Here is a 17,444-nt window from a genome sequence, read left to right as displayed (position 1 = left end):
TCAGCCTCAGACCTCTCTCCAGCCCAGAGGACACCCTGCATCTCTGACATGACCTCACCAACCACTGAGCCACCCTGGCCAGGAAACCCTGGTCTCTCTTCCCAGTTGGTCTCTTGCATGAGGTCAGAACTGGCCTTGTCCCTAACCCAGGTTCCTGAGACCACAGAACAAAGGGCCCAGCCTCTGAGGCCAGAGTGCAATACCACGCATGTCGCACATATTCAACAATTCGACTTAGCCATTCTGGAATGTGTCCCTGCCTCACAGCAGCCTCTTGTACCCCAGAAATGTATTCATAGTCTTGCTTGTTAACTGAAATTTAATATGGCCCTGCATAGGCCTTGCTGGACACCCCAGCCACCGGGTACGCTTCCTCAACATTGTGGCCCATACTTTGTGGGCAGGCTATACCCGTTCCCACCTTGGGTTCCTTTTCCTGTGCCACCTTCCACCCCATCCTTGCCATGGCTAAGCCATCAGCTGGGATCACCTCCTCCAGCAAGCCCTCACGACTCCCAGGTTGGGTTGGGCATTCCTGCCCTGGAGTGTGGCCCTCTGTTTACAAAGCTGTCTCCTCCACCACACTGGCACCTCCACAAGGGGAGGGCCTCCCACTGAGTCATCTAGCTGTGCCCAGCCCAGAGCCCCTCATGCCAGAAGCTCTGCCAATGTCTCTGTGGTGAAAAAAGATTTTTTTCCTTGCCTCCCCGCCATATTTGCCTTATCTTCTCCACCCTTTGGTCCACTTGTCCTGGTGTTTCATAAATCTCATCTTGAAGTTTTCTGTGATGCTCCATATCTTAAGCAGATCACTAAAGCCCAGGCCAAGACTAACCTGTCCCTTGGAGGGACAGGTTCTGGGCAGAGTACTGGAAGCCCTGCCTTTTGCAGCGCATACCACCTTCATCTGTTCCGGCTTCTGGCTCTGGGTTGGCTGCTTCCAGCCTTGGTCACCTCCTCCTGAAGGAGTTCTGGGAGACTGTATGCCTCCTGTGAGGGAGGAAGATGGGCCCAGACCTCCAAGTCTGAGGGAGGAGGGCTGCAGCCTGGACTCCTGGGTCCTAGAAGATGAAAGATCTTGGGTAACTTCCTAGTCTCTGTCTTTGTCTCTCTCTGTGTCTTGCTCTCTCTCTGTCTCTGTCTCTGTCTCTGTCTCTGACTCTCTGTCTCTGTTTCTCTCTGTCTCTCTGTCTGTCTCTGTCTTTCTGTCTGTCTCAGACTCCTGACTCTGTCTCTGTCTGTTTCTCTCTGTCTCTGTGTGTCTCTTTGTCTCTGTCTCTGACTCTCTGTCTCTGTTTTTTTCTGTGTCTCTCTGTCTCTGTCTCTCTGTCTCTCTTTCTCTGTCTCTGTCTGTCTGTCTGTCTCTCTCTCTCTCTCTCTCTCTCTGTCTGTCTCTCTTGCTCTCATTCTTGTTTTAGAAGCATCTGGTTTTATACAGTTGCTCCACCCAGGCAGGGGCAGGGTGAGGGCTGGAGAGCCAAATGCGGGCTTGTGGGAGGGACCTGGGCTGCCTCCACCCACCGCACAGCACAGGAATCTCCTCGCCCCGCTTGGGGCGGGACTCCATCAGAGCATCCATCACCCTGACACCACGCAGCCTGGGCTCCAGGCAACAGTGTCAGACACAGCCTGACCTCCTCGGGCGGGTGGGCGGCGCCCTGGCTCGCACCGCATGGGGCCTTCTCCCCGAAGCTCAGGCCCTGGCAGAGCCCCTACCCAGCACCCACACCCTGACTCACTCGGGGAAACCCAGGGTGTGAGGACTCAGGCCAACGAGAGGTCTGGGGAGGGCTGGAAGAGATGGAACAAGGGGGAGAGGGAAAAGTAGAGACAGAGGTCAGAGAGAAAAGTGACAGAGTGAGTCACAGAGACAGGAAAAGTCCTAGAGATAGAACCTCAGAAAGAGGTGAGAATGGAGAGAAGCCGGAGGTGGAGAGAGACAGAGTCAGGTAGACAAACAGAGAAACAGACAAGTACACACACACACACACACACACACACACACACACACGATGGGAAAAACAGTCACACAATAAGGAAATCCAGGAGAGCGACAGGCAGAACTGAGAAGGCAAAGCAGACAAACCTAGAGAAGCAGCGGGTGTGTAGAGGGGATGGGGTGGGATGTGCAGACGGAGAGCGGCAGAGTGAAGGGAGAAGCACGGGGGACAGAGACAGAGACCCGGATCTGAAGATGGACAGAGGAGTGGAGCTAGGGAGTCGGGCCCCGGGGACACAGGGAGAAGAAGGCTGAGGAGCAGTGCGATAGGAGGAGACAGAGATTTTTAAAGACACATAGAAAGAAAGACTGAAAGCAATAACATCGACAATTGGTCTTGCAGCTCTGAGAACTGCGGGCTTGGGCCCCCCTGCCGTGTCTGAATCTCTTTTCCACCCTTGCTCTGACTCAGTTTCCCTGACAGCCCAGGCAGCTATGACAAACAACTTGAAATTCACCCTGGAGTCCTTGGAGAGGTAAACTCCAGCCCCGTGCTCCCAACACTGGCAGACACACATGTGCAGCACACACAGGCATGCACACGCACACGCAAGCACACACACGTACACGCACGCACACACGCACATTCATGCGTCAGGCAGGCATTCTCTCAGGCCACCCCCCATCCCAAGCGGTCCCGCCTCCAATCCAGGGCACGCACAGCCACACCCATAGACACACTCATGTGTAAGCTTTACTCCCTGCATCCCTGGAAAGATGCTGCAGGGAGCAAGGGCGGGCCAGGGGAAGGGCAGTGCTGGCGTGGCTGCAGAAGGGGGAGGTGAAGAGAGATGGGTAGGGGTGAGGGTGGAGGCAAGGAAGAAAGAGAAGTGAGAGATGGGGCGATGGAGAGAAAGAGGATAGAGAGAGGAGAGGCAGATGACAGACAGCTGAGAAATGCAGATTTGGGAGAAAGGACAGGAAGAAACACAGGGTGGGGCATGATGGAGATGGGGGAGGTCCCCAGGTGGAAGAGACAAGGCGGGAGAGAAGGGCCAGGTAAGGAATGCAGAGGCGGGCACAGAGCTGGAGTCTGGCAGGGGCTGGGGCACTGGCGGGAAGCGGGTGGAGCTGTCGGGCTGTATGACCTCACAGCCCTTCTCCCATGTCTCCTGACGTCAGCCTCCTCCACCCTGCCTGGCTTCAAATGACCCTCCAGCCGAAGTCCAGCCACAGACTGCAGAACGCTGAAGAGCCACGACCACCAGACTGCAGGATGACACAGGTGTGTGTGACCGTGTGCGTTGGCCCTGGCGTGCGTGCCGCATGACTTCACAGGTGGCCTGGTGTGCGGGACAGAGATGGGTGTGTGCAGGACAGGGAGCACGTGGGGGTGGAGTACGCAAGGTCCTGCCTGTCACTGCAGCCAGGCGTGGGCACGTGTGTGAGCTTGACAGGTCCGTGTTTCTGTACGTTTTCACCTCGCTCTAAGTCTGTGTGTGTGTCTGTGAGCCGTAGGACAGAGAGACAGAGCAGAGAAAGCAAGCAGAAGGAAGGAAGGAAGCAACGTGAACTTAACCCCTCCCTTCCCAAGCAAAAGATTAAGGGAACGGCAAACTATTTGGGAGATGATGACATGAAATTGTGTTGAATGTTGGCTCAATCTGTTGTTACAGACTCATAAGTGGCCATTGTATAAGATTTATTTTCAATGTAAATTTTTTAAATATGTATAGTTAAAATAGTTACGCAGCTCTTTGGTGTAAGCACTATTTAGAGGAAAACAAAAAGTTACTTTTAGCTTAATACTTTTTTTTCTGTTATTCTCGTGGCTGCTGCCGCTTCACTGGCATGCAACACTGTGGCCTTGGCTGCGCCCAAAAAGAAAAAGGAAAAAAGGACAGCAGGAGCTGTATTTGCTTGTTACATGTGATTCCGGCTTGGGGTTTAGCATGTTCAACAAAATATTTGGTAGAACTGAATGAAATCGGGAGCCTGCCCCTTAGCTCAGTTCTTTAAGTGGCTGCTTCAACAAAGCTGTCAGGTTCAGGTTGTCGTGGTTCGATCCCCACTACTCAAGCCAGCCAGTCATGCCTTGAAGGCATTCGGAGCAAAAAAAAAAAAAAAAAAAAAAAAAAGAAAGAAAGAAACTAAATGAAATCGCCCATGTTCAGCAGCTCCTTGGCTATAAAAACAGCAGTTTCACATGGCTCCATCTCACCTGCACTGGTTTTTTTTTTTTTTTTTTTTTTTCGGAACCGGGGAATGAACTCAGATTCTTGAGTTTGCCAGTCAAGCGCTTATTCTACTGAGCCATCTCCCCGGCCCCTTTTATTATTATTTTTTTAAGAGAGTATAAACTAGAATTAAAACAGAATTACGAGTGATACGGGTTTTCGCTTAACAGAGTAGTATGGATTTCACAGCACTTGCTGTAATGCGGAGTGCTGCCTTCCAAACAGTTGTTCATTCATCTGCACTGTTAACTACTGCTTCTTCTGAATCCCTCTGCGTCCTCACCCGTGTCCCAGATGCACGGCTGGGTGACTGTGAGTTTGTTCCCTGTGGACATCTCTTATCAGTGTCACTCCTTTGCGGTGAAGGGCGTGTGTCCCTGAGTGTGGCATGTGGGAGACACGAGTGAGAAGGTTCCGCTGTGTGGCTGGTGGCCGTCCCCGGGGTCACTGTGCTCTCCTGAGAGCAGATGTCTGTGCTTATCTAATAGACTATGAGTGATTTTAGTCTGCGTTTCCTGTCCTGTGTGCGTTTGTGGGTTGGGGGTGTGCGGGTCCATCAGTAAGAGTCGGGCCAGCGCCATGAGCTGGGCAAGAACCAGGTTTGAGGTGAAAGGACAGAGGAACAGGATAACTGTTAGTGAGTAATTAAACTGTCTACCACAAACTGGATATCATGTATCTGCAGTCCAGGCTCCTCAGAAAGCTAAGGCAGGACCAAGGATGTAGCTCAGTGGCTTGGGGCCTGCCTGGCAAGTGCAAAGCCTTGAGTTCAATTCCCAGTACCCACAAAAAAAAAAAAAAAAAGCCATGGCAGGAGAACTGTACATTTGAGACCACCATGTCCAACATCATAAGAACCTAGCCTTAAAAACAAACCATAAAAGTCCTACCTCACCTCCATCCTATAGGGGCATAACATGAACCATAAACATAATTAAAAAATTTTAAAAAGCCAACCATATAGCGCACCAACATAAGCGCCTGCCTGGCAAGTGCAAAGTCCCAAGTTTGATCCCCAGTACCACCAAAAATTAAATTAGTTAATTAAAAAAGGAAAACAGGTGAAATTAATCTTCACAATATATTTGATATTTAACCCGATGTATCAGAGGACTGAAAACATTCTCTGTGAAATTCCAGATAACAAATATTTGAGAATTCGGGGTCTTAAGACCCCTGATCTCTCTTACTCAACTTTGACATAGTAGACAATGCGTACACGGAGGAGAGAAGTTCTGTGCCAATCAACTTCGGTTTAAAGACCCTGAAATTTGAATTTCATATGATTTTCATGTATCATAAATCATTCTTTTTCTTTAGGCTTTTTGAGCCATCTCAAATAGAAAAAGCTACTGGTTTACAGGCTGTAGCAGGCCTTAACATTTTGATCATTGCTATTTATTAAAACTACAATTATTTCAATATGTAACTTACATGCTTCATAGGCTTAATTTGTTCCGCATGGATGTAAACATTTTCCAATAATTGGAGTATTGGTTTTAGTTTTTAAATGGCTATAATTAAAGGAAATTTAAAAAAACAAACTTTGGTGCCGACTGCATTTCAATGGCTTAGTAGTCTCTGGTGGCCAGGACGCAGGTATGGGGTCCCACAGATGGGTTTCACTGGTCCTGGGAGGTGGCATATGTGGCGCAAGCAGAGGGCTCCTCTGCTTACATGAGACATGGGGCAAGAGAACTCGCCTCTCTGGGCCTCAGATTCCTCACCTGTGACAGAAAGGCATCACTGCGCCTATCTGGTAGGGTGGAGGTTGACTGGAATCTATCTGGACCTCCACAAGGCCCTACATACCCATGTCACAGATGAGGCAGAATGCTCCTCACTCGGTGGCATGCCCAATAGGGCTGCACAGTGGAGCAGGAGCAGCTGGCCTCTGCGCCGTCACAGAGAGGACTGCTGCGCCTGTGACCGCTCACACAGGCAGGCCATTCCTCCTGGCTGATCCTTCCTCGGCTGCATTTTCTGTATGGTGGCTGCAAACACCCTGTCTCCCAGGGCCCCTGACCGACCAAGTCAGTACTGAAGAGAATGCTGGGGTTCAGGGACAGGATTCCCAGGTTCAAATCCCGGATCCTCTGTCTACTGAGTCCGGCCTTGAGCAAGTTGCTACAGCCTTGTGTGGCTCAGGTGCCCCATCTTTGGAACAGGGTCCTTGTTCTAGGCTAGTGTAAAGATCAAAATAAATTAATTCATACAAAAGGCTTAGAAAAGCCCTGGTATGTGTCATTTATGCTATCCTTTGTGCTGTCATTGTCATGGCCCTGCTGCTAAGAAATCCTGGATTGTTCAATGAAATCTGACTTTATGTGTCACTGAGGTGGACACAGGAATTCCTGCCACACTCCACTGCCTATAAAGCTGGTGGGTTTAAAAGACGCTTTGGGGTCAGTTTGTTGTTGTTTTATTTTTGTGGGGTTTTTGTTTGTTTTGGTTTTTTAGACATAGTCTCAATATGCAGTTTGGGCCAGCCTTGTGCTCACTTTTGTAGCCCCTAGACTGGTCTCAAACTCTCAGTGATCCTCCTCTCTCAAGCTCCAGAGTGCTGGGATTACAGGCCGTATGCACTGTGTGCTGAGTTCCAGGGCCAGCACAGTGTGCAGTACCGGGAATCGAACACTGGACCTTCTGCTTGCCAGGCAGGTGCTTAAAGCCCTGAGCTATCTCCGTGGCCCCAACAGATGCTTAAAAAGTGAAAAATAACTCATTACCAGGACAGATCAATCAGGCTTCCATCCTAGACAGACACCCACCGGCCACAATTACCCTCACTAATGGAAATACCTTTCTAGAGGTGTCCCAGGATATCCTCGGTACAAAAGGCGGGAGACTTCCCAGCAGCCCGGGGGTCTGCTGGAGGAGGCCCGGGCTCATCCCTGCCTTTGCCCTCTCGCCCGTAGGATGTGCCCAAGCCCACCCGGACCGCGCGCGGCTGCTCGGGCCTGGCCCGGCGGGTGCTCACCATCGCCTTCGCGGTGCTCATCCTGTGCCTCATCACCTGGGCCTACGCGGCCGGGGTGCCGCTGGCCTCCGATCGCCACAGCCTCCTGGCCTTCGGCCTCTACGGCGCCTTCCTCTCGGCGCACCTGGTGGCGCAGAGCCTCTTCGCGTACCTGGAGCACCGGAGGGTGGAGGCGGCTGCGCGGCGCGCGGCCAAGCGGGGCCCCCCGGACGCGGCCACGGCGCGCAGCGTGGCGCTGACCATCTCCGCGTACCAGGAGGACCCCGCGTACCTGCGCCAGTGCCTCACGTCGGCGCGCGCCCTGCTGTACCCGCGCGCGCGGCTGCGCGTGCTCATGGTGGTGGACGGCAACCGCGCCGAGGACCTCTACATGGTCGACATGTTCCGCGAGGTCTTCGCCGACGAGGACCCGGCCACCTACGTGTGGGACGGCAACTACCACCAGCCCTGGGAGCCTGCGGCCGCGGGCGCGGTGGGCGCGGGGGCCTACCGGGAGGTGGAGGCCGAAGACCCCGGGCGCCTGGCAGTGGAGGCGCTGGTGCGGACGCGCAGGTGCGTGTGCGTGGCGCAGCGCTGGGGCGGCAAGCGCGAGGTCATGTACACGGCCTTCAAGGCTCTGGGCGACTCCGTGGACTACGTGCAGGTGAGCGGGTGGTAGGTGAGCTGACACCCCTTCCAGGGTTCCCTCCTTCGGTGCAGCTCTGCCTTCGCTGAGTGCAGTCAGGACTGCATCCCTTTACTTCCTTTCCTTTCCTTTCCTCCCTCCCTCTTTCCTTTCTTCTTCCCTCCTCCCTTCCTCCTTTCTTCCCTCCCTCCCTCTTTCCTTTCTTCTTCCCTCCTCGCTTCCTCCTTTCTTCCCTCCCTCCCTTTCCTTCCTTCTTCCCTCCTCCCTTACTCCTTTCTTCCCTCCCTCTTTCCTTTTTCCTCCCTTCCTTCCTTCCTTTCTCCGTTCATCCCTCAACAGAGAGGCCTCTCTCCGCTCATTTGCATGAGCATCTGTCCACCCCATATCATGGCCGTTTTGTGTTTTCGGTGCCGTGAATCTTTCCTGTTTTCATTCACTCAGTTCTTTTAGGCTCAAATACTCCTTCATGCCCTTTTGTGTTCGTCTATCCAGTCGTTCAATATGGAGACCATTCATCAACTTATCTGATCAGTTACAGTCATTTGTTCCTCCTTTCTTTGAACTACCCATCCAGGCAAAAACTTTTACTTCCTCCATTCAGACATTCATTTGTTCATTCATCTCTCCATCCATTTCACATGGAGACTCATTCATGAGTTTCTCCATCCATGTGGTGTAATATTCCTCCTCCCAATCTTCATTCATACAGTGTGGAGATTCCTCCACTCATTCACTCATGCATCAATCTCTCCATTCAGGGTGACCGGTCATTCTTAGTCATTCACTTAACTATTAAAAACAGAGATCCCTTCCTCTCTCTTTTTCTTTGACATTGAGACTCTGTGTATCCATCCATCTATGCACTCAGTCTAGAGATTTGTTTATTTACTTAGTCATTCCCTCAGCTATTCCCTGTAGATTTAGTCACTAATAGGCTACATTAGATTTTTATTGCTGCAAAACAGATTATGATAAGTTTGGCAGCCTGAAACAACACACGTGTCTGTTGGTTGCCATTACAACTTATGACTTCACCGTTTCTGTGAGTCAGGAGTCTGAGCACCAATTGCTGTTCTGATCAGGGTGTCACCAGGCTGCAGTCGGGTGTCAGCCGAGCCTGGCTCTTACCCAGGAGCAGAGGTTCTCTCCCAAGCACCTGTGTTTGTTGGGAGAATATTTCTTGAAGCCACAGAATCTTCGTAGTAGCTTGCCTACCAAAGGCCAGCAAGCCAGAGTCTGACACCTAGATACTCTTTGAAAAGGCCTGACCTGATTGGGTCAGCCCCACCCAGGAAAAGTCAGGAAGCTGACCCAGGACAGTTTGCTTTTGATTAACTTATAGTTACAACATGTGGGGCCTTCATTATGTTGGAAAACTCATTCTTCACTTCCATCAAAGGTAATATAATGAGTGATAGCACTGCCCATCCCTTTTACCGTAGTCTGTTAGAAGCAAGTGTCATGGACACTAGACATGGGTATTTTCCAAGAACATGGCCTGGTAGTTCATCTTAAGAAGTAATCAGACATTGAACATGAGTAAATATTTCACATTTATATTGCGGTTGTTGACAGAGAGCCCCAGCTGCCCTTCCTCCAGCCCTTGGTGCCCCCACCCACCCACCCACCCCAGCACCAACCCTGCAAAGGTGTCTCCTCTGATCCTGGCCCCTTCTCCCTCACAGGTCTGTGACTCAGACACAAGGCTGGACCCCATGGCACTTCTGGAGCTGGTGCGGGTGCTAGATGAGGAGCCCCACGTTGGGGCAGTTGGCGGCGATGTTCGGATCCTTAACCCCCTGGACTCCTGGGTCAGCTTCTTAAGTAGCCTGCGCTACTGGGTTGCCTTCAATGTGGAGCGAGCTTGTCAGAGCTACTTCCACTGTGTGTCCTGCATCAGCGGTCCCCTGGGTGAGTGGGGGAGAGAGTTGGGTGACATGGAAAAAGGGGAGCCCAAGGGGGGGCAAATGTGTTCTGGACTGTGGGCAAAGACAAGCCTGGGGTAGACTTGAGATGAGACAGGATGAGGCGCTGGCATGGAGATGGTCTTGGGGTGGGGAATGGGTTGGAAAGGGACACAGACAGAAAAAGGAGAGCCATGCTGGAGAAGGAACTACAGGAGAGGGTGGGAGAGGCCCAGAATATGTCAGCAAGTGGGTTGGGCCCCACTTGATGTTGGAGGTGGGTTGAGGCTAGGGCTGAGGATACATAAGGCCCTGGAATGAGCATGGGAGGATTTACAGCCAAATGGTGTGGCCTAATGGTGCGCATGTGGGAATGGGCTTGAACCCAGGCCTGGGGCTGGAGCCGCAGTAGGAGAGAAGACGGAGACTAGGCAAAATCCAAAGTATGGGCTTGAAGTGGAAGATGGGGCTGGGCTGGCCGATCCTTGGGACAGCAAAGGCTGATGCTCTGGGTCCCACCACCACCTAGGCCTATACAGAAACAAGCTCCTTCAGCAGTTCCTAGAGGCCTGGTACAACCAGAAGTTCCTGGGCACACACTGCACTTTTGGGGATGACCGGCACCTCACCAACCGCATGCTGAGCATGGGCTATGCCACCAAGTAAGCTGAAGGGGCTGGGCAGTGGGTACATGGGGAGGCCAGTGAGTGTGCGTGTGTGTGTGTGTGTGTGTGTGTGTGTGTGTGTGTGTGTTGGGAATCATCCAAACCCAAGGTAATCTGCATGGCAATGGAGTTCTACCACGTGAGATATTAGGGGAAACAGGAAAATACCAAGAGACATTTGCATTGAACCATGTGACCAATGGGTTCCATCAGATGAGACAAGGTGGGAGGGGTGAGTTGACACTATCTGGAAACCAAGGCAGTGAGGGTTGCTGCAGGTGAAGAGGGAGGTGAGAGACAGGTGGGTGAGGTAGGGTCTGACCCCAACTAGTGGACAGCCAACACATACAGAGTGAAGAGGGGAAGAAGAGAAAGAGAGGAGGTGAAAAGAAAGAAAAAGAGGAGAGAGAAGAAAATGAGGAAAGAGAAGGATGGAAGGAAAGAAGGAAGGTATGAGAAAAGCGGAAGGAAGAAGAAAGGAGAGGAAAGGGAAGAGGAAGAAGAGAAAAGAGGAGGAGTTGGATGAGAGAGGAGCAGAGCCCCGGATCTCCTTCAGACAAGTGACTCCACATGACCTGGGAGAACAGGAGCCAGATCTCCTGAAGTTCCAGGGACCCCCCTTTGGAAGACCTAGAGAGTGCATAGGATACCATAGGGAGCCACAGGTACTTTGCCCAGTTCTCTCTCCATGGACAAACACTCGTTAAGCACCTGGCAGGTTTTAAGCTCTGGGGACACAGACTCATGTTCACACTGGCTGGGGAGCAGGCAGTCAAGCAGCTGTGAGTAGACTGCATAGCATGGTGACAGTCTGTACCACACACTAAGGGTACACACTGAAGGGTGCCCCACACTCTGGGGGTGGGAAGAGGTGTGGAAGGCAGAGTTTGGGTGGCGGTATGGGGACTGAGGCTGACAGCGGAGTTAGGGGAGAGCAGAGGGACAGTAAGAGCTCGCAGGATCCTCTGGGAGGCTGATGGGAGTTAGACTGAGGACAGGGAACCCTGGAGTGGCTTTGGGTTTTATATTTTCATTCCCCGCTGCTATCCTGGGGTCCTAGGAATTAAACTCAGGGCTTTCATACTAAGTTACATCTCCAAGCTTTTCACAGTTTTTTATTTTATTAGGATCTCATCAAGTTACTAAAGTTGCCCAGGCTATACTCAAACCTCCAGTCCTTCTGCCTCAGCCTCCCAAAGTGCTAGCATTACAGGGGTGAGCCACATGCAGCTTCCTGGAAGGTTTGCAGCAGAGGAGTGACATGTGACAGCATCCCTCTGCCAGCTGTTTTGAGTACAGGCTGCAAGGACAGAAGCAGGCAGGCCACTGCGGATGTCAAGTGACACAGGGAGGTGCCGGGACACTGTCACCCAGGGCTCCTGGGGACAAACAGCTGGACTTCCTATAAGGAGCTAACAGCTGGTGGCCCCATGACTTTCCACAGGGAACTCTATGTGGCCTTGCGGGCGTGGCCCAAAGCACAGGGACCCATCACTGAGGTCTTCCACAGCCACAGGAAGGGGGTTCCATGAGGACTGACACACGGCCCACCCCAGGTAGCAGCCCCTGCCCTGTTCCTCAGCCAGGGACCTACCAGGAATGCTAAGCACAGCCGTGTTAGTAATGCCCGAGCGACAGACAGCGTTAGCAATCGCTCAGGAACTCTAAGGATATTAGCGATCCCGCATCACCGCATTAGTCACTGCTGACACCACAGGCGCTGCTGCTTCCGGAGCCAGCGCTGGGCCCAGGCCTAAGCCCTTGGCCTTCAATCCTGTCACAGGCCTCCCGGAGTCCTCCCAGGACCAGACTCCTTCCCTCCCTCCCTCCCTCCCTCCATTTCTTTTTTCTCTTCTTTTTCCTTCTCCCTCCTCTCTTCTTTAGTTCTTGTCCTTTCTCCCTCTTTTCTCTCTCCATCTCTCCTTCGCTTTCTTTTTTCTTCTCTCCCTCTCCACCTTCTTTCTTTTCCTCTCCTTTCCTTCTTTGTCTCTCCATTTCTTTCTCCTTTCTCTTTTCTTGCTTTCTCTCCACCTCCCTTCCCTTTCTCCTTTTCTTCTTTCCTTTTTCCTTCCCTTCTTTCACCACTGGAGATTGAATTCAGGTTTTTCTTTTTTAATTCTGAGACAAGTCCTCTCTACATAGCCCACGTGGCACCCAAACTCGATAGCCTCCTGTCTCAGCCTCCCAGAGTAGATCAGCACTTTTATTGTTTTGCATGTCGGAAAACCCGAGGCCCAGAGAGATTCAGCAACTGGCTGGCCGGGTGCGCCCAGCTCTGTCCAACCCCTTCCTTTGCGCCCTACACCTCAGGTACACGTCACGCTCGCGCTGCTACTCCGAGACGCCCTCGTCCTTCCTGCGCTGGCTCAGTCAGCAGACACGCTGGTCCAAGTCCTACTTCCGCGAGTGGCTGTACAACGCGCTGTGGTGGCACCGGCACCACGCGTGGATGACCTACGAGGCCGTGGTGTCCGGGCTCTTCCCCTTCTTCGTGGCGGCCACCGTACTGCGCCTGTTCTACGCGGGGCGCCCGTGGGCGCTGCTCTGGGTGCTGCTGTGCGTGCAGGGTGTGGCGCTGGCCAAGGCGGCCTTCGCAGCCTGGCTGCGTGGCTGCGGGCGCATGGTGCTGCTGTCGCTGTACGCGCCGCTCTACATGTGCGGCCTGCTGCCCGCCAAGTTCCTGGCGCTGCTCACCATGAACCAGAGCGGCTGGGGCACCTCGGGCCGGCGCAAGCTGGCGGCCAACTACGTCCCGGTGCTGCCGCTGGCGCTCTGGGCCCTGCTGCTGCTCGGGGGCCTGGTGCGCAGCGTGGCCCAGGAGGCCCGGGCGGACTGGAGCAGCCCTGCGCGGGTCGCCGAGGGCCACCACCTCGCCGTGGGCGCGGCCGCCTACGTGGGCTACTGGGCTGTGATGCTGGCGTTCTACTGGGTGGGCGTGCGCAGGCTCTGCCGGAGGCGGGCCGGGGGCTACCGCGTGCAGGTATGAGCGCCTGCCTGGGCACCCCGGAGCCTGGGCCTCAGCTTAGCTCCTCGGCGAAGAGAGGCATGGACCCAAGGTGTGGCAGTCTGGACTATGGGGCTGGGACTATGGGGCTATTTATTGATCAGGGTATGTGGAGCTTAGGATCAGGGAGAAAGGGCCCCACTTTCGCCCTGCTCTTATTTAATGTTATTTGTACTGTGACTAGGATGGAATAAAGAATTTTATTTATTTTCTTCTGAGCACCCTGTCCAGTTTTCTGAGAACTTGGGTAGAGTGGGTCTCCATGGCTGAGAACTCTGGGCTCAGTCTTCGACGCTGACTGCTTGGACCAGGCCTGGGCATTGCTTCACCTTCCCGGAATCCGCGCTTCCCTCTATGGGGAACAGGAATATTAATTCACAGATCGGCATTTGATGAGGGTTACCTTACTCCGGGAACACGCAGGCCCTTGCAGAGTACCTGCTGCCAGCCCAGGGGGCGGCCGCTCCGTGCCCTGGCTAAGCAGCCGGACCATCACATCCACCTCCACCTCCCAGCCTCACTCGGAGCAAGCTCCTGTCTCACTAAATGGGGTTTCCAGGAGAAAACTTTCAGTCCTCAGCCCCACAGTCTCCATGTTGCTGAGGGCAAATCAGCCGCCCATCACGTGACCCCAGAGCCCTCCCCACTCCGCAGACTGAGGTCTCCTTCCAGCCCTTCTCCCCAGCTGATCTGCACTAACCAGTTTCCCTCCCTGAAGGGGCTCTTGCCCCTGAGCAACTGGATGTACTATTCTCTCCCATCTTTCTTTCTTGTCTTTGCTTTTTGAGGTGATTTTACTGTGTAGTTCAGGCTGGCCTGGAACTCACAGAAATCCTCCTGCCTCAGTCTCCCAAGTGCTGGGATTACAGGCATGTGCCACTACACCCACCCTTCACACTTTTCAAATTCTCCCTCAACCTGTCTCTCCATTTCTTTTCCTGTTCTCAAGCCCAACTTGAAAGCTGCTGTACTTGCCGCCAATGTCTTTCCCGCAAGGGCCACCCTTTCCAAATGTACAACCCTAAGGTTATAGATCTGTGCAGCCACCGGTGGAAGCTGCTCTTGTCACGCTCACCGTGATGTCCTCAGCTCCAAAACCAGTGGCCACTTCACAGGCCTCCAGCACACACGCTCGCAGACCTGGCACAGTTAGGTACTCTCTCCTTGAAATATTTTTCCTTAGTTTTGGATCCTGTCTGGGTCCTCTTTCCATGGCTGCTGCACATTGGTTTTTTGTTTTGTTTTGTTTTGCATGTATTTGTAGTACAGGGTCTACAGGGTTCACTACACAGATCGGACTCACAGTGATCCTCCTGTTTTCAACCTCCCAAGCGCTGGAGTCCCTGCAACTGCCTAAGCAGGCATTTTAGTCCGCTGTGCTGGCTGGCTGGCCCCAGGCTACTGCACATTGGAGAAACCTCCTCCTCTTATCCATCTACACCAGCTTCCCCTGGAGCCCAGGAGCTTTATAACGGTTGATACATTGTGTCAAGTTAAGTAGTTTACAAGTTTAAAGAAATACTTTAGCAACTCTACTTCCTAGGGTGTAGAGGGCAGGCCCTAGCTCTAAGATGTTGCTGTGTCAACTGGAGAAGTTTTATAAGTTTAACTAAATGACTCAGCAGAGGGGCAGGATGGGCACTTTGTAAATGTCCTGAGCCTGTGCAAAAGGAGGACATGGAGACGTTGTAAGTGCTACCCGGCATCCTGCAAGCAACATAAGGGAAGAAAAGAGGCTTGCTCCACTCAGCCCCGCTTTTTTGCTCTGATTGCTTTTGCTGTCTTCTGCTGCTCTGAAGTGCTGCCCCTGTTCCAAGCCACTCCACCTTAGAGCCAGCTGATCATGGACTGAAACTGCTACAAACTGTGAGCTAAATAAACCCTTCCTTCCTTAATTTCGATGTCCTGGATTTTGTCTTAGTAAGGAGAACAGTAATCAAGATAGGATCTGAGCACCTCATCCATGCTGTGCTTAAGAGACAGGACTCCCAATCTTTGATTTTCAGACCAGACCTCGCCCTTGAATTCCAGATGTGTATATTCACACACCACATCCTTACAGACATTGACACCCACTCCCTTTTCTTCCCCTGATCTCTAGGAAACCTGCTCCCCAAGTTTCCCAGACTCAGAGCTATATTGTTGCAGAGCTATACTGTCCACAACCATCGCCACTCCTCCGTGTGGGACCCTGCATATATTTATGTCATTCATTGATCCACTAAGCCAAAAACATAACTTGCTGAGTCCCACCCACCCTCTGCCAGGTTTGCAAAGACAGCTCCTCGCTTCAGGGAGCTCAACAAACAGAGCAGTGTGATCTGTTAAGAGTGCCCAGGGGCACGTGCCCCTGAGACTTCTGTTGTCACAGAGCAGGGACTATTACACTAATTAAATCTACTGAAGGTTATGCACATAGTTCCACACTGAGCACCAGTGGTGGGTGCCGCCAGACTGGACTGTACAAACCTAAAATGTTTCCATTATAACATGTGGTTCCCAAAACTCTTGCTTCTTAAGCAAACCTCAGTGGGTCTCACTTCTGGACAGGAGCTGAAGCCACACTTCCTCACCTTCCCTGTCACCACCTTGTCCCGAAGCTTCATCTTTTGCCTAAGTGACTGTACCACCTGCAGTCCCTTGACCTCCACACCTGTCCCTCGGCTGTCAGCCCTACTGCAGCCCTGTACATCAGATCCCGGCCTTGCTGATGACTCTCATCTTAGAGGAAAATCAGACCTCACAGTCGCCAACGTCTTGCAGGCTACCCCTCCCTTCTCTTTCTGACACCGAGTACTCATTTCCTGAAGCCCTGCTCCAACCACACTGGCCGCCTGCCTCCTTGGCTTCTGCTCCTGCCAGTTTAGCCTGGAACACTCCTAACAGAAATACCTAAATGGTGCCCACCCGAGCTCCTGCAGTCTGTACTCAAAAGTCACCGTCTCTTAGGCCGGGTCTCGCCCTAAGATCCTTTTGACACCACCTGCCTCACAACTCTCACAGTCTGTTTCTCTGCCATCTCTTCTCCATGTAGTCTTGTATGACTTAACATGATTGTATTTTATTAATCTCTTCCTGGGATATGGTAAGAAAAAAAGTGAGACCTCTACCCTAGATCTACAGCTCCAAACACCCTGTCACTTGCTATGCACATGGATGACGGGAGCCTCTTATGGAGCTCCTAAACCCTTGGAATTTCCTGGTGGTAGGATCAGCCTCCATCCTGCTCAGTCTTGGTGGACTCCTGGATGGCAGCTGGCCACCAGCGTGACTAAGCCATGACTGGACACTTGGAGCTTTCCTCCCCAACCACCCCCTAGGGAATGGCGGAGGTGTAGACGGTCAGCCACTGACTGCGCTGGTACCAGGAAGACACAGTGTGGGGCTTGGAGAGCCTCCAGGATGGTAACACATCCACATACCCGAAGCGTGCTGCTCCCCACCTCCACAGGGACCTAGACGTCACCAATGGAGACCCCACCAGCCCTTACCCTGTACTTCTTTACCTGGCTATGAACACCCTCTATATAACATCCTTGATAATGAATTACTCAATACCTTATCAAGTTATGAAATCCTTCCTGCAAAATTATTGAATTGGGGTGGGGGTGGATTTTCAGATCCCCTACCTTTGTACCCAAGCTGGATATTAGCGTGGGTAGCCCAACACCACTATCTGTGACTGGTATCTAAAGGGGCACCAATCTTGTGGATGTGAACCCTTAAATCCTTAGCACTTGACATGTGCTCTGGTAGTTGCTATCAGAATTAAATAATGAACAGTCAACTAATATCCCGAGAGTTGGGGAATTAGTTGGTAAGGTCAAAACAAAAAACATTATAGAAACAGCACTAGGTCTTGAACCTTGAGGTCATAAGTATCGAGTAGAGGAAGCTTTTAGTATCAGCTAGTGTCTAAGTTCAAGGAGAGGCCAGATATTTTTTTCCTCTTCTCATTTTTCTTTACCAGTCCTGGAGTTCTATGAAAATACCTGGCACATAGTAAGTGTTCAGTAAGTGCACACTGAGTGATAGACTCGATGAAGGGGAACACAACGGGGAAAAAGGAGCCATACTCAGCAGCTTCTCC

At 52.2% G+C, this 17,444-nt stretch overlaps 1 protein-coding gene across 1 annotated transcript; it reads left to right on the top strand.

Moving 5' to 3' along the window:
* The first annotated feature begins 2,894 nt into the window (after positions 1–2,894).
* Positions 2,895–13,725, top strand: Has1 (hyaluronan synthase 1). The gene is made up of 6 exons (XM_023704846.1): positions 2,895–2,998; positions 3,122–3,224; positions 7,095–7,799; positions 9,467–9,692; positions 10,215–10,347; positions 12,661–13,725. Exons 2-6 carry the CDS (start codon positions 3,147–3,149, stop codon positions 13,334–13,336), a joined length of 1,818 nt encoding a protein of 605 aa, XP_023560614.1. The 5' UTR covers positions 2,895–2,998; positions 3,122–3,146; the 3' UTR covers positions 13,337–13,725.
* Positions 13,726–17,444: the final 3,719 nt, after the last annotated feature.

This window comes from Octodon degus, unplaced genomic scaffold (assembly GCF_000260255.1).
Source record: "Octodon degus isolate 3935 unplaced genomic scaffold, OctDeg1.0 scaffold00206, whole genome shotgun sequence".
NCBI lineage: Eukaryota > Metazoa > Chordata > Mammalia > Rodentia > Octodontidae > Octodon > Octodon degus.
The sequence above is the reverse complement of the archived record's forward strand: the minus strand, read 5'-3'. Positions and strand labels throughout refer to the sequence as shown.